This window comes from Malus sylvestris, chromosome 9 (assembly GCF_916048215.2).
Source record: "Malus sylvestris chromosome 9, drMalSylv7.2, whole genome shotgun sequence".
Classification (NCBI taxonomy): domain Eukaryota; kingdom Viridiplantae; phylum Streptophyta; class Magnoliopsida; order Rosales; family Rosaceae; genus Malus; species Malus sylvestris.
The window spans coordinates 24,881,944-24,907,486 of record NC_062268.1 but is presented as its reverse complement, the minus strand read 5'-3'; the positions used below and the strand labels follow the sequence as shown (position 1 = coordinate 24,907,486).

At 38.1% G+C, this 25,543-nt stretch overlaps 1 protein-coding gene across 1 annotated transcript; it reads left to right on the top strand.

The window, feature by feature from the left end:
- Positions 1-11,439: 11,439 nt before the first annotated feature.
- Positions 11,440-22,474, top strand: LOC126583811 (topless-related protein 1). Its single transcript, XM_050248331.1, has 27 exons — positions 11,440-11,607; positions 12,031-12,168; positions 12,292-12,471; positions 12,555-12,668; positions 12,753-12,911; positions 13,423-13,600; positions 13,694-13,820; positions 14,893-15,002; positions 15,103-15,268; positions 15,400-15,509; positions 15,610-15,679; positions 15,769-15,842; positions 15,929-16,024; positions 16,097-16,192; positions 16,285-16,412; positions 16,517-16,751; positions 16,836-17,000; positions 17,087-17,191; positions 17,387-17,533; positions 18,156-18,263; positions 18,369-18,548; positions 18,636-18,764; positions 18,846-18,941; positions 19,405-19,593; positions 19,685-19,851; positions 21,567-21,838; positions 22,007-22,474. The coding sequence occupies exons 2-26, from the start codon at positions 12,089-12,091 to the stop codon at positions 21,772-21,774; spliced, it is 3,417 nt and encodes a 1,138-aa protein (XP_050104288.1). The 5' UTR covers positions 11,440-11,607; positions 12,031-12,088; the 3' UTR covers positions 21,775-21,838; positions 22,007-22,474.
- Positions 22,475-25,543: the final 3,069 nt, after the last annotated feature.

Genomic DNA, 25,543 nt, shown 5'->3' with positions numbered 1-25,543 from the left:
GTCGTGGAATCAGCAATTACACTTTGCTTCTTGCTTTTCCAACTGACAGCCCCACCATTCAGAGTGAATACATATCCGGAGTTGGAACTTCTATCATCGACGTCAGATTGGAAATCTGCGTCTGTATAGCCTTCCACTCGCAACTCTGATGCTCCTCCATATACGAGGAACATGTCCTTTGTTCTTCTTAAGTACTTAAGGACCGTCTTGACAGCTATCCAGTGTTCTGATCCTGGGTTAGATTGATATCGACTAGTAATGCTCACAGCATATGCGATATCAGGCCTCGTGCATATCATGGCATACATGAGACTCCCTATGGCAGAAGCATAAGGAATATAACTCATTTGCCGTATCTCTTCAGGAGTTTTAGGTTCCATGGATTTAGAAAGGTGAATTCCATGTCCAACAGGAAGAAAACCTTTCTTAGATTGTTCCATTTGGAACCTACTTAGCACCTTATCAATGTACATAGATTGGGATAATCCAATTAATTTTCTGGATCTATCATGATAGAGCTTTATCCCAAGTACATAAGATGCATCTCCCAAATCTTTCATGTGGAAGGTTTTGGACAACCACACTTTTACAGAAGAAAGTACTGCAGTGTCATTCCCGAATAGTAATATGTCATCTACATATAACACTAGGAATACAACTGCATCCCCAACGACCTTTTGATAAACACAATTGTCGTCTTCGTTTTGAGTAAAACCAAACGTTTTGATCTCATTGTCGAAACGAATGTTCCAGCTCCTGGAGGCTTGCTTAAGTCCATAAATGGACCTTTGAAGCTTGCATACCTTAGTCTTTTCAGACTTGGACACGAAACCCTCGGGTTGAGTCATATAGAGCTCTTCCTCTAGGTAGCCGTTCAGAAAGGCTGTCTTCACGTCCATTTGCCATATCTCATAATCATGGTACGCAGCTATCGCAAGCAAAATCCGAATGGACTTAATCATGGCTACAGGAGAGAAAGTTTCTTCATAGTCAATCCCTTCTCTTTGCCTGTAACCCTTGGCTACTAGTCTAGCCTTATAAGTCACCACGTTCCCATCAACGCCTATCTTCCTCTTGAAGACCCATTTGTTTCCAACAGGTACAATACCTTCTGGAGGGTCTACAAGAGTCCAGACCTGATTTTGATACATGGAATCCATCTCGGATTTCATGGCCTCTTGCCATCTCTTTGAATCAATGTCGGACATTGCTTCAGTGTAGTCTCTAGGGTCCTCCTTTGTTTCATTGTCACCTAGAAGGTACAATTCATCAAAGTCATTGTCTAAGCCATACCTCTTAGGTGGCTTACTAACCCGTTCAGATCTACGTGGAGCTTGGGGTTCAGGAACAGGGTTGTCAATATGTCTAGTGCTTGTTTGTGGTTCATTATTAATCTCATTAATTTCCATCTGTTTGCTTATAGTCCCTTTGAGAACGAATTCGTCCTCTAGAAACTTAGCAGTTCTGGCGACAAAGACTTTCTGGTCGTCAGGATGGTAGAACTCATATCCCATAGTTTCTTTAGGATATCCCACAAAATAGCATCTTACTGATCTCGCTTCAAGCTTAGTAGCTTCAAGCTTCTTGACATATGCTTCACAACCCCAAATCTTAATGTGTTTAAGACTTGGCTTTCTTCCATGCCATATCTCATAAGGCGTTTGTGGAACTGACTTGGAACGTACTCTATTAAGCAAGTAAGCTGCTGTATATAGAGCGTATCCCTAGAATGTTACTGGTAGATCAGCAGAACTCATCATAGAACGAACCATGTTCATCAAGGTTCGATTTCTCCTTTCAGAAACTCCATTGAGTTGTGGAGTTCCCGGTGGAGTCCACTGTGATATTATTCCACACTCTTTGAGGTAATCTAGGAACTCGTTATTCAGATATTCACCCCCTCGATCCGATCTTAGGATCTTTATCTGTTTCCCAGTTTGCTTCTTAACTTCATTCTTGAATTCTTTGAACCTTTCAAAGGATTCTGACTTGTACTTCATAAGATACATATAGCCAAACCGAGAGTGATCGTCGGTGAATGTGATATAGTAGGAGAAGCCTCCTCTCGACGTAGTAGACATAGGTCCACATACGTCAGTGTGGATTAACCCTAGAATTTCAGTGGCACGCTCTCCTTTTCCAGTAAATGGAGATTTGGTCATTTTCCCTTTCAAGCAACATTCACAAGTACCCATCCGGTCATTACCTAATGGGTGGATGTATCCGTCTTTCGACATCTTGTGAATCTTTTCAAGGTTCACATGTCCAAGTTTAAGATGCCACATCTTTTCTTGGTTAACTTCTTCTCTAGCCCTTTTGGGTTTTGAGGTATTCCTGCTCGCAATACAGTGCATCCCACTATTCGTCTCTAGGTGAAAAAGTCCCTCTATCATATTACCATGAGAGATAATACGACCGTTCAAGTATAAAGTGCAACTCATTTTGTCAAACAATACTGAGTGCCCATCTCGTAAAAGCTTAGAGATGGAAATCAAATTCTTTATACATGAAGGAAAATATAAACAATTTTTAAGTTCCAGGACTTCCCCAGAGGGTAGGTTAAGCATGTAGGTGCCTATTGCTTTTGCAGAGATTTTAGTGCCGTTCCCAACTCGCACAACCATCTCATTATTGCGCAGTGATTTGCTCCCCACTAGTCCCTGCATCGTATTACAGATATGTTGACTAGCGCCTGAATCAAATATCCAGGAACTGGAGCTCACTGTAAAAGCACTCTCTATGACAGAAATAGTATCTTCAAAAGTTCGTGTCATAAGGCTCGCAATGCGCACCCTGTATTTCTTCTTCCAACGTTCATCCTTTCCACAATGAAAGCATGTTCCTTTGGATTTCTTTGCCTTCTTCTTATGCAACCTTTTCCTTATGTTTGCATTCTCACTCCCACTGTCTATTTTGAAACCTTTTTCAAATTTACAGCACATGTCAATCATCTCTTTCAAAGAATGATCGAATCTATTCACTTTATAGTTTACAATAAACTTAGTGAAATCATCCGAGAGAGATGCAAGGAAAAAATCTTGGGCCATTTTCCCATCGATGGAAGTTCCTAAACTTTTAAGATTTTTAAATATCTTTTCCATCTTTTGTCCATGTTTATGGACCGATGTCCCCATTGCCATTTTGGCATTCATTAGACTACAAACATTTGAGAATCGTACATTACTAGTCTCAATGTCATGCATCTTATGCAAACTTTCAACCATGGCACAAGAAGTGTCCATGTGCTTATGTAGCTTCATAAGCTCCTTACTAAGTGAAGTGAGGATTAAGCATTTGGCTTGTAAGTCATCCTCATAGTGTCTAACATAGTTTTGACACTCCTCCTTTGAAGCTAATTTCGTAGGAGGTACATGAGGAGGGGATTGCTTAAGCACATACAATATGTCTTTCACCTTTGAGACATTCTCAATGTGGCGATACCAAGCAAGGAAACGTTGGCCCTTAAGGCCCCTTTTGTCAAGTATAATGGTGGGTATAATTTTAGGCATGTCGTTCACTACATAACATAACAGAAATCGTATTAGATTGTTTGTTTAAAACTATTTGATTGGGTCTTTGAATCAAATAGTACCACCCACTATTTTTGGCAAATTCCACATCCCTCAATAGAATTTGAGAGTTATATTGAACTCTTAGCGGGTTATAGGAGACTCATCATTACCAAGCCCACCTCACGATGATACGATGTTGGCTAGCAAAAATAATGATGAGAGAATAACGCATTATTCATTTACAACTTTTGTAATTACCCATCCGTTTGGCCTCTAGAGAATGTTGCCTCACGATGATACGATGTCGGCTTCATTGCACTTAGTTAAGTTATTCCCACCATGCTTAGTTTGTATAGGGGTTCAGGAATAGCCTCACGATGATACGATGTCGGCTATCCTCGTTGCCTACATTCACCTCATCATATGTATATGAATTCCTCCTGGATGTAAGCACATGCTTTGTACTTCCCCATGATAGGGTGAAGCCGGTGCATGAGTTACAAACGCTTGGAACCCACCACGGTGGAAGGCCTACGAAGAGATGTTCAAAACATCTCTCGCTTATCAACTTAATATTTGATTTGAGGGAGTAGTTTTGGGCTACATCAAAACATTTTAATCACATTAAAAGAACTTGGGCCTATCACAACTATTGGTCCAAGTCAATATGATTTAGTAGCATATAATACTCCCACTGTTTCGTTGAAACAAGCGAGACTATATGGAACTACTAACGAATGCATTGCATCCTCATATGGACTATATAGTCATATTAGGTTTTAGGATGATTATGAACCGTTTGATTTGATCCAACACGAGCCTTGTGTTGGACCTTGGGTTTAAGGTAGATAGTTGTTGATGTTTAATCCAATTAAACCGTTATTTCCTATTGGGCGTTGGACCCAACTATTCCATTTTGCATACATATAAACAAAAAGGAATACATGAAATAATAATAAGGGCTTATGCCCTTTTACAACACAAATCAAATGATGGACTTATGTCCATTTACAACAAATGAATTAATCAAATTACATTCAAACCTATACTACTAAAACCCAAACATTCATAATGTATATCGGCCAATCACATAGCTCAATTATAGTGGCCTTTGGTTCATAATCACCCTTTTCTTAATCAATCAAATTAACTAAGAAAACAACTTTAAACAATTGGTTTTTGGATCCATAGAATTGATTTAAATGGAACTAAATGAAATGAAAATCCAATTCTCATTTAAAGAGACAAAACAATTTTGTTCTCATCCTTTTGGGCCAAAAGGAAACTATGACCACAACATTTGGGCCACAACGTAAAAACGTAAACTTTTTGGGCTAAAATACAAATACACAAAAGTATCTAAAACTTTATGTAATTGCACAAAGGGCCCCAAAAATAACCCCACTTGGGGTGGCCGGCCATTTGGGAAAAATTTGAAAAAAAATCTAAAAAATTTTGCTAGTGGTTTTTGGTGGGTGAGGAAAAGGATGAAAGTGATGATTTGTTTGAAAAATAAAGTCTATGACTAATTATGACAAATATTAAAATCATTTCATCACATCTCACCAATAACCTCAATCATCAAAATTTAAACCAAAACTTTATGAAAAACATAAAACTTTTGAATCAAAACTTTATGTTCTTGGCAAGAACTTCAAGAACATTGAAGAACACTCATGAAAACTCATAATAGCTCCATGAATGTTTTCACTTACCAAAACTCAAATTTTCACCATTCAAAAGAGGGCTAACATCCTAGGGTACTTAGGGGTTCCAAAAGTCACTTTAAAACCATTTTAACAAGACAAACATGAACCCAAAAAATCACCCTTTGGATTTGGCCGAATTTCCCAAAACACATGGCACCAAATTTTAGTTCCAATATTCATGCTTAAATGAAATACATCTACAACATTTGAGATGCTAAATTTTCTAGCAAAATTTATAAATTCAAAAGCAAGAACAAAGCTTGTAACATTTACAACATTTAAATCACAAAATATGAAAGTCACAAAACCCCAAAAGGATTCACCATAAACTAGGCCTAGGCTCTGATACCACTTGAAGGAAAAATTTTGTCCTAGCTAAGAACAAGTATGAACATTTGAATACATATGCATACTATTAACTCATTAATATAGGCATGCATCCAAAAACAATTCAATAAAACCCATGACTTTCAAAGCCTAGTATATGGTGAACCAAAATGAACTCTTTAACAACATTAAAGAAAAAGAAGAATTTAGTGATTCTTTACCCTTGAAGCTCATCCTTGTTTACACAAGGGATTCACCCAAGTGGAGGGCCTTCAAGTCACCTCCAAGCTCCTTGAATCCTTCTTGTGTTTTCTTCCCTTTAGTGCTCCTTTGATGATTTGAGGAAAAAGGATTTGTTCTCCAAAACACCAAAAGCTTGATGTCTCTAAGTCTCTTCACCAAGGTTGTATCTTGTGAAGATGATATGGATGATTAAAAGAAGAAGAGATTGCTAGATGTTTCTTCCTTTAATGGCCGGCCTCTTAGAAGAAATAGAGAGAAAAATGTCTTATCAAATTTCAACTTACCAAACCCTAAAGCTATAAAGTTGAATTTATACTTCATTTCTTTGGTGAGTGGCAAACTTGCAATTAAGCAAACTTTGCCCATCAAACCCTAATGGCCGGCCTCCTTGGTGTTATTGGGCTATTTGCCCATTTTGTTTTAGTTGTCATACAACTTAAACATAATGGGCCTTTTGGACCAAAACGCTTTTGGGCCTCGAAACCCAAAACCAACATATAAGCCCAATACGAACCTTTCGTATAATTAATTAACTAATTAATTAATCTTGACCATTCTTCAATTAAACCATTTAATTGCTTATCCATTTCATTTGATTTCTTCACATACATCCTTACTCGGTGTACGATCCATTAGGTTCTAATTAGCGAGGCAGTGGGCGATGTTACTTTTAACTATCGATTATGAATTGAAACCACATTTCAATTCTCCCTTTCATTGATTAGTGTTTGCTAACCATTAGGGCTTCCACAAACCATGGTTGACGCCTAGCAGCATGTCATGGTTACCCAAGCTAAGTAGAATTGGTTGGAGAACCTATCTAGTTACAACTACAATGCAATACGGTCATTCTCTAATACAATACTCTTAATCACATTGTTTAAGTGATAGTTTGTTTCATGTCTACTATCCAATGTGATTCTTTCTTATATGATTCCCTTGAATATGATTTGGAACAACCTTCCTTTAGTCATATTCATTTGCTTTGCCCAAAGACTTTAGAATCATATCTTAGAGTATTCTCCCTCCACCATGGAAGGTTAGAGATCCCTTGTTGTACATTCATATGCCTACATGACTAGATAGCTTGACCCCAACAATGCCGTGGACACTCCGAGGGAATGCCGTTGACAGGATCAAAGATCAAGGACCTAACCATTAGACATCTATGATGCCTCAGGTCAAAGGACTACTTTGCATATTGCAACCTTAGAGTTCTTACATGACATGTATGTTCAAACTCTGATTTGATCGTAGTTCAGTGTACTCGATTACTATTTCGAGCACCTATGTGTCTGTCTTAGTGTCCAACACCAAATCACTTGAGACTAGTCATACTCACACTTGAGTCAACATAACACATACTAACCTTAGCGGATTGTCAATGCCCAATTGGCAATCCTATGGCTAGGAACGTTTTAGGAATGAACATAAGAGAAAGGTCTCGATAATCTAACTCACTTAGATCACTTATCTCTTAGAACAAATACATTCCTTGGATTCACTTATTGCTTAAACACATGATATAATAAACAGTGATTAACAATAAGATTTGCCCTCCATTAAACATATAAAAGTTTAACATAATAAGTATTCCAAAAAGCTATTACATCAAATGAGTGGCTTTGTGGGCATACTTCCAACAGGTTGAACAAGAGCTTTGCCATTATTCTTGAAGTTTGGCGCCTTAGGGGCGAGTAGTGGACGCTGTTAGGTCAAATTTCTTCCCTTAGGTGCGGCACTCTGTTGACGTTGGGCCCGTGGTGAGGCTTGCCACCCATTTCCACGGCTACGACAATTTTTTCGTCATTTATGGCTGCTAGAATTAATCGTATGTGCTTTAGGCGTGGCGTTCGAGCCAATTGGTCAAGCTTAATGATTCTTCATCAAAAACTGGTTTTGCTTTTCAGTGAGGAGTAAATCAGAGATCAAATCTGAAAACTTGGTGAATTTCTATGCCCTATATTATTGTTGTAGGACAATATTGGTAGCATGAAAAGTCGAATAGGTCTTCTTCAGGATATATGATTTGGTTAGTTCCACTTTGTAGAATTTCAACAGTGAACGGATTCTACAAACTTCAGAGTTGTATTCATTCACAAACTTAAAGTCCAGGAAACGAAGATGCTGCCAGTCGTGTCTTGCTTCAGGCAAGTATGTCTTTTTGATGATCGAAACGGTTAACCAAAGCAAGCCAGAGGGTGCGTGGGTCCTCCTCAGAGAGATACTCAGTCTGCAATGCATCATGGATGTGTCTTCGAATGAAGATCATTGCAGTAGCCTTCTGAGCTTCGTCAACAGGTTTGTCGGCGATAAGTGTCTCGATGGTGGCTCTAATACCCTTTACAGTCAGATGAAACTTCACGTCTTAAACCCACTTCAGATAGTTTCTTACAGAGACTTCTAGAGCAGAGAAATCAAGCTTGTTCAAGTTCGACATGTCCCTAAAATAGAGGGGAAAAAGTGATTAGTCATATGGAAGCCATAGACATATATCGTATAACATACAGGTTCTATAAACATGTATTGGTTTAATTTATACATGAAAACTACAAGTTTCACGTGGTATATTTTGAATGAAAACTTCAAGTTTCAAAGGTACTAAATTTGAAACTACAAATTCAATTTAGTTTTTATGAACAATTAGTTCATAATGAGAAGTTCTTGCAAGAAACATAGAATGCAATATACTAATTTAAATATAGTGGATTTGAGGTTCTTTGGGAACTCAAGTGTGAGAGCTTCGTTACTACGAAAGTATGTTACGGTTCAAAGTATAAAGAATAAATTATTGAATCGTTAATGTCCAAAAATGATCTTCAAGTCAATAATTTTGGATTCATTATCAAATTAATGGATTGCAAGTCATTTTTAATTAATTCAATAATACGGGGTCAATTGTAGAAGTAAAATAATATTAAATAATATTATTGGATAAAAAATATAGCCCCAAAAATATTTGGGCTCGGGTTAGGTGCCTTGAGTAAAAGGCAATGCCCAAAATGGCCTCGGGAGTGGGCTGCAGGCCATCAGAGGGGGGGAAAGAGAGAAACCCCATCATCATCTAGGTTTCAATTTTTGGCCTAGGGGAGGGCACGGCACAAAGCCCAGCAAAAGTTGGCCTGTGGGTTTGGCGCAGGAAGCTCAAACGCATAGGCTAGTTGTAGGTGATGTGCGGAGTGAGCCGCAGGGACCAAGCCCAGCCTTGTGGGCTGGCGTGGAGGATACAGGTCGTGACGCGAGCCAAGGTGGAAGCTACGGGCGTGGGCAACACAAAACCCAACAACCATAAAGGTTGTTACGTGCTGGGGGAATAACCTAGTCAATCTAGGCTGGTTGAATGACGCGGGCCATGGTGCAAACGGGCGAAGGGCTTCAGGCCCATCAGATTGACCTTAGGTCGAGGCCTGGTTTCTGTGTGCATAGTGATGGTGCGGTGGGTGTGCCATACCATGTCTAATTTCTTTTTTCTTTTCGAAATCCCTTAGGGTTGAGGAAACCCTAAATATGCTTCTAATTTAATTTTATACATTGACTCACATATTCCACATAACAATTTAATTATGTGATGCATGAAACAAATATATGAATATATACAATATTTATATCAAAAGGAAAATATAAACATAGAGGGGTTCATGCATCATGGGGAATGTTTTCATGCTTCGTGGACGTTTCAAATATCTTCTTTTATTTTAAACATACCTGATTAGCATAAAACAAAAATAAACCTTTGAATTTGGTGGAAGATAGCCTCTTCCTACGATACGTCAATTCCTCAGCTTCTGGTAAGAGCGTGCTGATAACATGTTGTAGGCCTATTTGATTGAAGGATCTAGGGTTTAGAGAGAAATAGGGAGCCGACAATATTGAGGGAGAAAAGAGAGTGATTTAATTGTGAGGTGTGTTTAAGTCACTCCATTGTGCCTTTATTTATAGTAGTAGGATAGGTAAAAACATTTCGCTTTAGGATTACAACATTTATAAGATACATTCTCATATCTACTAGGATTTACACAATCACATTCCTATTCTAAATATGACTGCAACAATATAAGTATTGTGGTCAAATCATATTTTAATTTTTACTGACTTCGTTCACATGAAATAATTTAGTATAAACAAAGAAGTGGGGCCTAATTTGCGTACTTATGTTGAATGTAAGCAATAGTTCCTAATTTGGGGATGTATGCAAAATTTGCCAACTCAATTGTTTATATTATTGGAGCTAATTTTTAGCTATGTGACACTTCTAAACAAATTTGCTTATTCAATTGTTTATACCATTTGAGATGCTCTGAAATGTGTCATTACTATTCTAATATGAGAATTATCTCTTAAAAAAAATTAAGAGTTTGTTTGGTACTCTAGTTGAATCCAACTTTTTAAACTCAAAAGCAATTTTCAAGTTTTAGGCCTTAAAAACTTGTTTGGTATGACTATTTTAAAAACTGAACTCAAGACTAACTAAAAAATATAGTCTATTATCTAAAAACACAAAAACTTAAACTCACTCATTTTTTTTCTCTCCATCCTTCCTTCACACTCCAAATCTCTCTCTTTTCTTCTTTATCTCTCCCATTTCTCTTTTTTTTTTACATTTTTCGTCTCTCCTCCAATCCGTTTTTTTCATTCTCTCAGTTATTTCTCTCACTCGTCTTACTCTTTATCTCTTCCGATCCTCACACTTATTTATCTGTCCTCCAATCATCTTTTACTTTCTTTCCTCATCTCGACCTCTTCTTTTTGGATCTCTTTGTCCAATTTAAGTTGTAAGATTTAAAATTTTTAAATCGCATACCAAACAAGTTTTTAAGTTTTAAAGAAAAATTCTTAAGAAAAATTTTGAGAAATTATAAAAATTTCAAATAGAATATAAGATCTAAGGATCGAGAAAGAGACAACAACATTGCTTATATTGACATTTTCCCTGTTCTAAATAGTAGGCTGTTTAGTTTCATCAGTGGCCTACGTGCTTCCGAGATTGATGAGATGGACAAACCCCCACGTCACGACTCCAAAACCACTCCTTTAATTACATATATATATATATATATCCAATATTACGATATCTCGCGATTGTTTCGATTTTAAAATATCATATCGCAATCATGCCTCTCTCACAGTATCACGTGATATATGAATTTGTACAGTGGCCCAATGGTATCTCTCGTAATATTTCACAAAATCTGGGGTCAAATGTTTGTGTGGACCGTCCCAGAGAGCTTGCCGTTTCTTAGGGGGATCTGATAGTAATGAGCGCTTTCCAAGTTCGCTTCACCCCCCTTTTCAGGTTAGCATTATCTTAATACCAGCCGTCGTTATACTCAGAAGACTCAAAAGTCAAACTTCTTTGATAAATCTAACGGCAAGAGGTGCGGGTTCATATCTGACTGCGTTGTATGGGATTTCACTCTTAGCTGAAGGACAGTTGTCACCTATAGATTCCGCGCCGATGAACTGGCCAGACGCGGCCGGCTAAGTGCAACCCAGCTCCTTTCGCAACTACGCATAAGTACTTGGGCAGATCATGCAACCTATCACAAGCTAACGCAACCTATTGCTTGATAAGTCGAGTAGGATTGATAAGCTCGGTGGCTTATCATCCTCTTTACCTGTCGCCTCCTATAAAAATCACCCATTTCTGCCAGTTTTAACGTCTCATCTCTCTCGATATATATAAATACAAAAAAAATTTGGAGAGACAAAGAAAGAGAGTTTACTATAAGTTTCTAGAGAGAGGGAGCTTTCTCCGAGCTGTCTCTCCCTCCTTTTCTTCTGGATGTGTGGTTGTTTGTTCTGATTTGGTTCTCAAGGTGCGAGCTTCTCTCTCTTTCCTGGAATATCTAACTATTAATTTTTCTCCTTAAGTTTTTATTTTTATTTATTTTTTCTTTTGGGTTCATTTTTTTTGGGATTTTTCTAATTTTCTTAACCTTTTTCTTTTGCATCTTCGATTCCCACATGGGTCTTGAAAAAGCTGCTTTCTTTGCCTCTTTGATCCCCCAAAAAGTTCAAAAATTGTCTCTTTTTTTTTCTTCTTAAACCTGAATTTGATGAGTGAAAATATCTCAAATTATTGGGAAAAATGGTGTTTTAGCTTTGTGATCTAGTTCTGGGTGTGTTCCTGGTGAATTTATTTTTATGATTTTGTAATTTTATTTTGATTTTTGAGCTTTTTAAGTTACCCCTGTTCATATTTATTTGTAATTTATATTTATTATATTTTATTTTTGCAGATCTAGTTATATTTTCAGTGATATTTCTGGTTCTGGAATCAAGGAGGGGGCGGTCAAGATGTCTTCTCTGAGTAGAGAGCTTGTGTTCTTGATCTTGCAATTTCTCGATGAGGAAAAATTCAAAGAGACTGTTCACAAGTAGGGCTGACTTCTATATTTTTAAATTAATTTTGTAATTAATACGTATTTATTGGCATAATTGCTGATTATGTACTGATATACTGCGTCAGTAATTGCCTTTATGATGTAAATTTTAAATAGGCTAGAGCAGGAATCTGGGTTTTTCTTTAATGTGAAATACTTTGAGGATGAGGTGCATAATGGCAATTGGGATGAAGTTGAGAAGTACCTCTCCGGGTTCACTAAAGTGGACGATAACCGCTATTCCATGAAAATCTTTTTCGAGATAAGGAAGCAGAAGTATCTCGAGGCATTGGACAAGTAAGCTTACAACGTTTCGATTTCAGTTCATTGAGGAATTATATGGTTGAATTGCATGTAAAGTGACTGTGTGAACTTTATAGGCATGATCGGTCCAAAGCCGTGGATATTCTAGTAAAGGATTTAAAGGTTTTTGCCACATTCAATGAAGAACTTTTCAAGGAAATCACTCAGCTCTTGACATTGGAGAACTTTAGGTATGAGAATTCCGTTATATGAAGAAAGTCTCAATAGAAAACAGTTGTAGCAAATGTACTAAAACACGGCCTCTTGCATTATAGGGAGAATGAACAACTATCCAAGTATGGAGATACAAAGTCTGCCAGGGCAATCATGTTGGTTGAACTTAAGAAACTGATTGAAGCAAATCCCTTATTCCGTGATAAATTGCAGTTCCCAAGCCTTAAGAATTCGAGGCTACGGACACTCATTAACCAAAGGTAATTACTCTGAAACCATGACATCAGTTATATAAGATTAGCTGTGCACTTCATTGTGACTTATGGATATTGTTTCAAACAGTGGTCTTGCTATAATATTTTCACATACGGAATGAGTGCTTTTGTCTTCTGTTGCCTTCAGAATGAGACTTTCATCAAGTTGATCGTACTAGCTAATGAGTTTATCGTTTAAGTACATTGTCTATGTGGCTAATCAAAAAGTTGGTTATGGCTTGAATTATGTGGAAACAAAAAGAAGTCATTAATATTATTCCAATGCTAAAACATGTGCTTGAATCTTAATTTAGTATATGGCTCATTACTACATAGCACGGGCCTGGTGACAGTTGTACATCACTGCTTGATTCCACCTTCTGGTGTCAGGATTCTATTTTTTTGTTGGTGAACGTTGTTAGAAGTTTCCACTGCAGACACCATTAACTATCATTTGTGCAAATTATGACCTTTCTGGTTCTGCTGAGAGAACTAATTCTCCTTCTGTAAATTCAAGCTTAAATTGGCAGCATCAGCTTTGTAAGAACCCAAGACCAAATCCAGATATAAAAACACTTTTTGTGGATCACTCATGTGGACAACCTAATGGTGCGCGGGCACCATCACCTGCAAACAACCCACTGCTTGGATCCTTACCAAAAGCTGGAGGGTTTCCTCCACTAGGTGCACATGGGGTAAGTAATCTAGTGAACTGTTGATACACTAATTATGTAGAAACTTTGTTGTTATTAACTTTTTGTTGATGCGCTTGGCATTTGCATTTTCAGCCTTTTCAACCTACACCAGCCCCGGTTCCCATACCCCTTGCAGGTTGGATGTCTAATCCTTCCACTGTTACTCATCCAGCAGTTTCTGAAGGAGGAGGTATTGGTCTTGGTGGTCCATCAATAACAGGTAAAACATCATTTTGTTAAGGGAAATTTTATTTAAACCCATGTAACCTCTTTCTACACTCAACTTAAATTTTAAATGTTAATTGTCTATTTTACCCTATTGCATAATTACTATAAGTACAAAATGAAATTAACAATAAAACTCAAATTTCTCAATAAACCCAGACACTATAATTAAACCCTAGCATCACCCTTTGTTTATCCTACGTCCATTCCGGCTAAAATCCTAATAGTTCTGATAGAGAAAAACAAGCTTTTTTTATTGATGGATAGTGATTTTGAAGTTTTGAATCCTTCAACTAAGGTATGACTCGATTTATGGATATTTTGTTTGTTTGCTTCTTTGGATTAAATTTCATACTTATTATATTGTATTGTATTTGTTTTTTTCGGCCGTCTGTTTGCCCCCAAAACACCATTGCAAGGACTTTTGATTAGTAGTTCAAAGACATATAACTTGATTCTTGGTGCAAATAACGATTGCCCAACCTCATAAACCTTGACCACTCACTAGTGGGTGGCATGTCTCCATCCAAATCCAAAGCATCAAGGTCAAATGTTTTTCTGGCAAGGTGATGGACTAAACTGGAGCTTGCATCGCATTCTCTGGAAAATTCAAATCTATGGAAGGATCTCTTGGATCCCAAGTCTATGGATGGGTTTGGTAGCAGAAAAAAAAAAAAAAAAAAGCCATGGAAATGCTAGTCACATGCAATTAATTATACAGGGGCAAAGGACGCCTCTTTGAAGAAAAAAACATTCAGTTAGAGATGTTATTTTATAAAAGAAATGGGTGTAAAGATAACTTTACATTCTGAATTGGATTTGAGAGGGTAGTTTAGGTAATAAATTTGGTTTTAAAGAGATATTAATTCTTTAATTAAAAAAAATATGGGTGGAGAGCAAGTTGGGTGTAGAAAGAGGTTAGATGGGTTCAAATAAAATTTCCCTTTTGTTAATACTCAAGCTCATAATTTTCATTTATCATGATCCCGATTAGATGGTTCTTGATTGTGGTGTTTCATGATCCAATAAAATGGTTTTTGATTTTGGTGTCTCATTACCTTGTATAGCTGCCTTGAAACATCCAAGGACTCCTCCAACTAATCCTTCTGTGGAGTATCCGTCTGGGGATTCTGATCATGTTTCTAAAAGAACAAGGCCGATGGGGCTGTCTACCGAGGTATGTACATACTTGCAAAGATTAGATTTTGAATGGTGATCTCTATTTTCGTCCTCGTTTACCTTTTTATTTGTATCTGATAGTTTGTTCTTTTGTGCAGGTTAATCTCCCTGTTAACATGTTGCCAGTAACATTTCCAGGGCACGGTCATGGTCAACCTTTGAATGCACCTGATGACTTGCCCAAGAATGTCACACAGACTTTGAATCAGGGTTCATCTCCCATGAGCATGGATTTTCATCCTTCACAGCAGACCTTGCTTCTTGGTTTGTATAAGTACTCCTTATATTTATTTGTATACCTTCGGGCTCTACAGTTGTGTTCGTTAATTGGGGTTTTCCCTTAGATGCTTGGTACTCATACTTGTCTGTTGATTGTTCTCTATGTGATGCTTCAGTTGGTACCAATGTGGGGGACATAGGGCTGTGGGAAGTTGGATCTAAGGAGCGACTAGTTTTAAGGAACTTCAAAGTATGGGATCTTAGTTCGTGCTCAATGCCCCTGCAGGTCTTTCCATTTCTATCCTTGTTCATATATGACATAAAAACTCTGCACATTCTATTCTTTCTGGATGTATGAGTTGGTTGACTGTCTTTGTGAAATTCAGGCTGCTCTAGTTAAGGACCCTGTTGTGTCTGTTAACCGTGTGATTTGGAGCCCTGATGGTGCTTTGTTTGGTAAGCTGAGCATACTGTGATATGGCTTTATAATTATGTAAGGATTGAATTAGATCTTGATTATTGTATCATATACAATCCAATTATAGGTGTTGCTTACTCAAGGCACATTGTTCAAATATATTCATATCATGGGGGTGATGACGTACGACAGCACCTAGAGGTATATACTGTTTCAATTTTTTCCACTTTTGTTTTGTTATCTTTGAGTTTTCTGTATTCATGGTGACTCTGAAAATACTGTCGTAGATTGATGCACATGTTGGTGGAGTAAATGATATAGCATTCTCCCATCCCAATAAGCAGCTTTGTGTGATTACCTGTGGGGATGACAAGACCATCAAGGTTCGTTAGTTGTCTAATATGTTTGCTTGCCTAATATTTTCTGTTCGTTGCTGATTTCCTTCATAAATTTAGGTGTGGGATGCTACAACTGGTGCAAAACAATATACTTTTGAAGGTCATGAGGCTCCAGTTTATTCTGTCTGCCCACATTATAAGGAAAACATTCAGGTGTTGTGGTATTTTATTTTGGTTTTTCATTCTTACTAATTACACATTCTGTTTCAGTCTTTTGATGCTCATTCTTTGTTGTTATGCTTCAGTTTATCTTTTCAACAGCACTGGATGGAAAGATAAAGGCTTGGTTGTATGACAATTTGGGATCTCGAGTTGATTATGATGCTCCTGGTCGCTGGTGCACAACCATGGCTTATAGTGCTGATGGTACAAGGTTAGTAGTGTACTTAGCTCAGATTTCCTTTTTCCTATTGCTGGATGGGCAAACTATATGGTTATTTATTTCGTTTCCTCGTTTTATTTGGCGGTGGGTTGCAGGCTATTTTCATGTGGGACAAGTAAAGATGGTGAGTCATATATTGTTGAATGGAATGAAAGTGAAGGGGCTGTGAAAAGGACCTATCAAGGCTTTCGCAAGCGTTCTTTTGGCGTTGTGCAATTTGATACTACTAAAAACCGGTTTTTGGCTGCTGGTGATGATTTTTCTATTAAATTTTGGGACATGGACAATATTCAACTTCTGACAACTGTTGATGCTGATGGAGGCCTCCCAGTAGGTTCATTTCCTTCAAGTAAATTGAAATAATAGAATCTAAAATACCAGCTGCTCATCTTCTTTGCCTTTCCTAATTCCTAGGCAAGCCCTCGTATCCGCTTTAACAAGGATGGCACTCTCTTGGCTGTTTCTGCCAATGAGAATGGGATTAAAGTTTTGGCAAATGCAGATGGAATGCGGTTGTTGCGAACATTTGAGAATCATCTCTCTTATGATGCGTCAAGGCCCTCTGAAGTTGTGACAAAGGTATTTTAAATAATTTTGCCCGCCTGACATTTAATTAAGCTTATCCTTTATTAACTTAAGCACGCCTAACACTCAACCTCTTTCAGCCTGCAATAACCCCAATTCAAGTTGCAGCAGCAGCAGCAGCAGCTGCTGCTAGTGGTGCTGGACTGGCTGAAAGAAGTGCATCTGCAGCTGCTGTTTCTGGAATGGTTCGTTGTGCATGCTTATTCTTTTGTGTTGATTGACTGTCATTATTTTGCTTGTTTCTAACAGCATTGTGATCTGCAATTACTCTCATGGTCATTTGTTGCTCTTAAGTCAGACTTCTTTTATTTTATGTAAATTAGAGTTTAAGAATACCTACACTTATGATTCTATAATTAATCAAGCATTATTTATACCAGAATGGGGATGCTCGGAACTTAGGGGATGTGAAACCTAGAATAGCGGAAGAATCCAATGACAAATCAAAGATTTGGAAACTCACTGAAATCAGCGAACCATCACAATGCCGTTCCTTGAGGCTACCTGAAAACATGAGAGTAACCAAGGTATGATATTGCTAATTGCCTGTATTCTTGAAACATTTCATGTCTATTGATGGATTTGTTTGTTCCTGGTCTGGTTAATCCTTCTCATGGAACTTTATATATACCTCATTGTGTTCTAGTGCTTACTGTATAAATATTTGTATGTTGTGGTCTTGGAGCATTTACTACATGTACAACTTAATGTGTTTGTTCATCAATGAAGATATTATGACCTTTTATTGGCCATGGCCTTGCTTCTCAAAATGAATGATTATTTCTTTTCATAGTGGTTTATATACGAAACAAATAATATTTTATTTTCAGAATGGTGCTTCACATGATTTCATTCTTCAAAAAATATGGAAGTTAAATTAAGACAACTTATGCAGCAGCAACAACATAGGTATAACTAAATATAACCTTTTGTTAATATCTCCTTATCATTCAATATGACAAGCATCCTTCCCATTTCCTATGTTAAGTACAGGTTGTTCCCAATAGTTTGATTTGTTGCATTTTGACGTGGTATATTTTGAGTTAACTGAGAGATGCTCAATTTTTTTTTGGTGCTGTATCAATGTGATGAATGGGACAGGTACCTGCTCACTGCAATATATTCTAATTAACCCCTTGGTTTTTACAGATTTCGAGGTTAATCTATACTAATTCGGGAAGTGCAATTTTGGCTTTAGCATCAAATGCCATCCATTTGTTATGGAAATGGCAGAGGAGTGAGCGTAACTCTAGCAAGGTGTGTAGATGCATAGTAGTAGTTTCCATCAATCATTTGTAGTTTTTTCTTCATAAATTTGAGAGGCGAGTGTCATAATGCCAAAACAATTTTTATACCCTGCAGGCAACTGCTAGTGTTTCACCTCAACTGTGGCAACCCTCAAGTGGCATTTTAATGACCAATGATATTACTGACACAAGTCCTGAAGAAGCTGTTCCTTGCTTTGCTTTGTCCAAGAATGATTCTTATGTAATGTCAGCATCTGGTGGAAAGATTTCCCTGTTCAATATGATGACATTTAAGGTAACACATCTTAAAAATTGATAGCCTGCTTTTTTCCCTTTTCCATTTTTCATTTGACTAATCACAACTTCTTGTTGGTGAGTGCAGACAATGACAACTTTCATGCCTCCACCACCTGCTGCAACATTTCTTGCTTTCCATCCTCAAGATAACAATATTATAGCTATTGGGATGGATGATTCTACAATTCAGATATATAATGTCCGCGTAGATGAGGTATGAGACATTTGTATGCAATTTGTCTTAGAACTTGCTGTTTGAGATGGTTCTTATTTGGTTTTAATTTTCTCGATGCAGGTTAAGAGCAAGCTTAAAGGCCACTCTAAAAGAATAACTGGCCTAGCATTTTCTCATGTACTGAATGCGCTAGTTTCGTCAGGAGCAGATGCTCAGGTATTAAAACTTATCAGCTTTGGTACCATGAATTAGTACTCCCTATTTAGTTGTCCTCCTGTGGTCGACTGAAATAGAATCTAACTCCAAAATACCTTTCCACGACAAGTGTGCTGTAACTGAAGTAAGATAATTTTCTTTGAGGCACTAAAGAAACAACTGTTCGCATAGGTTCCTTGCAAATTATGGCCTCTTATTACTAATATCTTGGATAACAGTGTTTTCTAGTTTCTTATTCAACTTGCATTCATTTTATCTTTTCAAACTTGTTCAGTTTCCAACAACTCCAATTTTTCTTTTTGAAACAATTTTTTTTTTTTTTTTTGAAAAATTAATTCCAATTGTTAAATTTGGAATTGCCCTGACATAAGCATTTCTCAGTAAATGTAATCAAGTCCTTGTGAGAAAAATACTGAATTCACTAATGTTTGTTTGGTTATTATTTATTTTCTCCTTTCTTCAGCTCTGCGTATGGAACTCTGATGGATGGGAAAAGCTGAAGTCCAGATTCTTGCAGCTTCCAGCTGGGAGAACAACAGCTTCACTGTCAGACACACGTGTACAGTTTCATCACAACCAGCAACAGTTCTTGGTTGTGCACGAGACTCAACTTGCCATATATGAAACAACAAAACTAGAATGTGTAAAGCAGGTAGATTTGTCTCTTGGAGCATTGATGTGAGGATTTAACCTCCCTTACAATTGTTTTTTAAATTAAAATTCTTTTTTCCCTTGATTTTTAGTGGGTTCCACGTGATTCTGCTGCACCAATCTCTCATGCAACATTCTCATGCGATAGCCAGCTTGTATATGCCAGCTTTTTAGATGCAACCGTGTGTGTGTTCAGCGCTGCAAATCTCAGACTGCGGTGTCGTATTAATCCTTCTGCTTATCTTCCTGCTAATGTTAGGTAATTCCCTCTTTCCATTTCAATGATGCATTTTAAGTTTTACTTTGGATTGTACTTGTTCATTATCACTTTCCAGTCCGGAATATGTTTGATTTTTCTTTTGAGTAACAGTTTAAACAAGATCTTACTGTGGTTTAAGATAACATTTTGAATTCATGTTATGTTCCCAACCTTAGAAAATCACAGGAGACCAAGCAAGCTTAGTATACTTGCATAGGATGGACACAGGATCATCCTTTTCATTGCTGTCCACAGACAGGAAGTGGTTGTCATCCTTTACCATCACTTGTATGAGCTGAACCTTAAGTGCACACGTTTTATGCACTATAATTTTAGAGATGGACCTAAACTAAACAATTTAACATGATTCTTAATGCACTGTGGGTGTGTTTGTTTAGCATCCTTCAGTTTCAGTAGACTAGACTGGATTGAGATTTAGTGAAGACCCGTGTTTGTTCCGTACATGGACTAGCTTTAATGAGCATAGCCTTCACTCACTTCGACTAAGGGGCTTGCTAGATAGTCTTAGCGAGTCCCCCAGACAACCATGGGATTGCTAGTCCATCGCCTTCTCCTCCTCATCGCCTCTCAACGCCCACAATCTCGTCTCTCTTCCTATCCCTCCCAACCATCGAAGAATCCAGAGCCTCCCTCGTCGTCCACCTCAGCAAGCTCTTCTCCGGATCCCCAACATCATACAGTTCTTCCTATTTGAATCGCCGAAGTCCTCAATTCCCGAGACTTGGAGCTCGCTTGATTTGACCAAAGAGGAGGCTCTTGTGTTTGTTGCACCTGAGCTTGCTCTGATTCTGATTTGCCAATTGATGTTCAGCTTGGAAGCTCAGGTGCAGGAGAATTGGAGCAACATTAAGAATTTGGAATCTGGTTTGAGATCGAGAAGGCAAAGCTGGACAGGGGAGAAAAAGAGGGAGAGGGACGGAAAAAATAAGGAAAGAAAAAAATAGGGATTTGAAGTAAGGGACCAGAAGCATCTAGCGGGGATAGAAGGCAAGGAAAGATTTGAGATTGAGAAGGAAGAGAAAAAGAAAAGACCAGAAGCCTCTGGAAAGGAGGAAAAGAAGAGAGAAAAGAAAAGAAGGAAAGGTGGAGAGAGTGCAGAGAAAGAATTCTAAAAAATGACAAAATATTTTATTCCAAAAATAATTTAGTTTGTAATTTAGTTCGACATTGCACCAAACGTTCCATTATTATTATCCTACTTAGTTCATGCCAAGGCAATCTAGCTTAGTTTCTAAAGTTAGTCCTATAATTCCTGGTATTAGACACCTGTTTGGTTTACTTTATAACGTTAACTAGTGTTATAGCTAGAACTTTTACATATTACTTAATTTGCAACGTTTTTTTTTTAAATTACCAATTTTAGCTACTTCCTTAAAAACCCAAAATTTGGTGCTTAGATTGCCTAATAGGATAGGAATTTAGTACTTTCTATTATGGTGATAAAAATAATAGTAAACCGCTGATAACTAGTCGTTCTAATTGTAGCGCCTTTTTTATTACTACTTATTGGAACTCTGAATATCGCAATCATACGCTCCTTTGTAAAAGCATGAAGGGACAATATTACTTTGAGGAGTGCATCATGACTGTTTTGGCGTGCAATTAACAGCTCCTAATTTACTAGTTTGGTAAAGCTAAACTAGGTTTGTGATAGCTGTTGCTAATTCCAGCCCTCCGCTTCCCCTTTGCAACAGTTCTAACGTACAGCCCCTTGTTATTGCGGCACATCCACAAGAAGCAAATCAGTTTGCATTAGGACTATCGGATGGTGCTGTTAACGTCTTTGAGCCCCTTGAATCTGAAGGCAAATGGGGTGTGGCTCCACCTGTTGAAAATGGTTCAGCAAGCAGTGCGCCGGCTACTCAAGTTGGAACTTCAGGTTCAGATCAAGCTCAGAGATGATCAAGAGGCTGGCAGAGCACAAGTTCTTTTACATGCTTTGCTTGCTGGCCTATTCCAAATACAGGTATGCCTGCATTTGCCTAATTTCTATTTACGCTACGAGCAATACTTTTATTTGCTGCTCAATCCAATCAGTTAATGCAACCCGTCATTTCTAGGGAAATCGTTTGATATATTTTTGCCCTTTTTTCGTATTTTCTCTTTAACACGTTTTCATTTTGCGTTGTTGCAGTTTGTGTTCTTCATGCAGTGTAATTTAATCAAGGAAGGATGTGCAGATATGTAGATTTAACAAGTTGGTTCAGAATCTCAAGTAAGGTAAATGCAGTAGGAGTATTGTCAGTGAAACGTATTCAAATTGTGTCAGAAATGAAGAGTTTTATTTTCTCCGGTATGCTTTTCTTTCAATTGATGATCATGAATATCATTCTAGTTTTTTATTTTTATTTTTTATGTCAAGTTGCGTTGGTGTCTTGTTTTTCATTTGTCTTCGTCGTTGGATGTTACACCAGTGATAATTTTCATCCATGTTCTGTGTGCACCGAGAAAAAAGACGACATAGAAAGTGCATAAGCTTGTAAATGTACCACGAATCGATGTCATAGAAAATGCAGAGTGGTACAAGCGCAGCATACCAGTGTAAAAGATGTTTTTACAATGTGAATGTAGAGATGGTTTTACAGTGTAAAACCGCCGGAAATTCAAGTTTTTACAGGCACACTTGCTGCTGATTTACCATTTTCTTGTTTTCAAGTACAATTCAAGGGGTGGTGAGAGTGAATTTGATGTCCAGTCGGCATCTTTCTACTACATTCCAACGAACCCGGTCTCTGATTCGAACGGAAGAAAAGCTTGTAGAACAAGTTCCGCAAACACAAGTATGAAAGAGTAAAGCATAAGCAGGTGGGAGCCGAGAGACATTGCAGCGCCAACTAACTTGGTGGGTGCAGGGAACAGGAAGCGGTGTAGCCGAAGGAAATACGGCACCAACGGGACAGCAGCGATGAGATTGTCGCCAATGACATTCATCTCCTATATCTCTACATTTAGGCTGACCCCTTCCAACAGCACTCAAAGCCAGAGCTTCAACGAGTGTTTCCAAATCATGGGCTTGTGCAACGGATTACTTCTCTCCGACGGCTAACTTCCAGACACCAACATTTCGATTACCTTACGACGCCAATATTTTGATTGCCTCATGTGCCAAACTCACCCTATTATTCTGTTTATGGTTCGGTTTTGATTCGAAACCAAAACGGTTACAGAGTAGTCTCCAGTGATGTAGTCTCTACTTCCCAGTACGCCATTTGACTACATCCCCAAAGCAAACTCCGCCAAAATAAACCATAGCACCACCAAAGTTGGCCTGCAAAAGATTGGAGTTAGCCAAGGAAAGTACTTGGATCGCAAGAAAGCCCCGACTAGCGAATACCGAGGGCCGTCCTTGAAACGTGACTTGAAACAATGAGAAGTGTAGCGGGGAATACCCCAATGAGTTTAAGAATAGGCTACTACGCAAGTAGTACGATGGCTGAATACCGAGGATTCTGGTTCTTTCTACCCGCTTTTGCACGACGAGAGTAAGACGAGGAACGTAATTCGATGACTTTATGTGCAGTTCCATCATCACCTATCCAGTTTGGCTTCCGGTACTCGCAATGTCGTTTCAGCTAAAACAGAATCATGGTTACAATTCAAGGGATTTATACAACAAATGTAAGCCTCAATTCGACCAAATTCACACCTTGTAACCGCAATTTAGTCTAACTATTCCGAATTAGCATCGTCTTTGGGTGACTCATTAGCATTTTACAAAGAAAAGAGGACAAAAGCGGTTTGACAGTAGTATCACGGTGAAACCATCGAGAAGTTTTCAGTACACAGGTGACAGTCCTGGACACATTAAGGTCTTGTTTAGCAGTTCGGACTATACTGACTATTTCTGTCGGATATGATATATAGCCACCGGATAGTATTGACAAAATTAGTCGGGCGTTTGGTGCACTATCAGACTAATAACTGTATTATTTATATTGTGTTTGGTACTGAACCAGATAGGACAAGGGCAAAATTTTTTATGACAAATCTTTGTTTGTTTGTTGAACTTTTCTCATATTTATACCTATTGAAAACCACATAAGTTTTCAAATAACAAAGAAAAATAGTATCAAATTTCACAAGCAAGATATGCATTCCTCATTCTTCAAGTTCCATTAAAAATTAACACGAAATACTATCAAATTTCATACCTCTAAGCTACTAAGAAAGAACAAATAGGCACAGGAAGTACTTCACTTAAAAGCACTTAAATCGTAAGAAAGTTGGAGAACAAACAGATTAACCGCACAACTCAGCTAAACCCAGCAGAAATCAAAAAACGCATGCAGCCACACAAGTCCAACTATTGAAATATCAAGACATCACTGACAACCCATTTTTCAAAAAGCATCAGAAACTCGATGCCCAATTCACAAAACCCACAAAAATTTGATCCCAGTGGGTGCAAAATCTTAAACATACACAACAAAAATAAGAACCCATATGAATAAAAATTGAAACTTTATACCCAAAATCAAAGAGGCGTACCGGGGGAGAACTGTGGTTTTTGGGTAGCCGGAAAAAAGCAGCAACCTAACGATAAAGACGAGGAGAAAGTTGGGGGCGAGTGGTGAGGAGAGAGAGAGTGGGGGGGGGAGAGAGAGAGAGATTGTGAGCTTCTGGAGAGGAAGATAGAGCGTTTGGAGAGGAAGGAGAGAGCGAGAGAAGCTCGGGAAGAAGAAGAAGAAAAATGAAAAGACGAACTGTGATGCAAACGAAGAAGAAGAATTTGAGAAGACGAACCTGGGATTCAGACGAGAGAGGAGTGCGTCTGGAGAGGAAGAGAGAGCATCTGGAGAGGAAGAGAGAGCATCTGGAGACCGCCGTCTGGAGAGGAAGGAGAGAGCGAGAGAAGCCCAACTAAATTATACCGTGCTTTTGGACGGTATAAGGAAGAGGGTGAAGACCGTATAAAAAAGGTGAGCCCGGATTATTTAATCCGGTGCCTATTTAATCTAAACAGATACTAAACATCGTATTTCGTATTATTAGTACTATCCGATGCCTTATACGGTATGTCAAACAGGCCTAAGAAACAAAACTGAAACTATCAACAAAAATCTCCTAACTACTCAATAGGATGCCATTTTTGTAGATACCGTACAAGGAAGCACCGCGCGTAGGAATCTTATCCACATTTTCTTCCATGACAATTCGATGTCGGAAGAAAGCTTCCTATGAAGCACGGAGCAAACTACAAAACCTACAATTCTGAAAACATTTGGAAACCCAAGTCCGCGGTCCGAGCATATACACAATTTATCAGATGTTTTCCTTCCAAAGTGTTTTCATATACACAGTTGTCTGTCCATGCTGCCAGAAGCTTAATGTTACAGACTTCGATTGCCTCCAGAACTATTCAGGCCGGGAGTTTACCAGATTTGGAAGGTCATTTGACTGGAGCTTCCTTGTTTCGTTTTCTGTTACCTTGCAGGACTCCAATGTCAGAGATTTCAAATTCTTCAGCGTTTTCATATGCTCAAGTCCAGAATTTGTGATACGATAATCTGAAACGTGAAATTTCAAGTTCTTCAGAGATCAATCCTGTCAACCCTGCTTTCCCATACAAGAATGTGAAGAGTAAAGATAACAATGACAGTAACCATTATAATTAAAATTTCGAGTGTCCCGTTGCTTTGCAGAGTCGATATCCAACAAAGCACTTAATCAT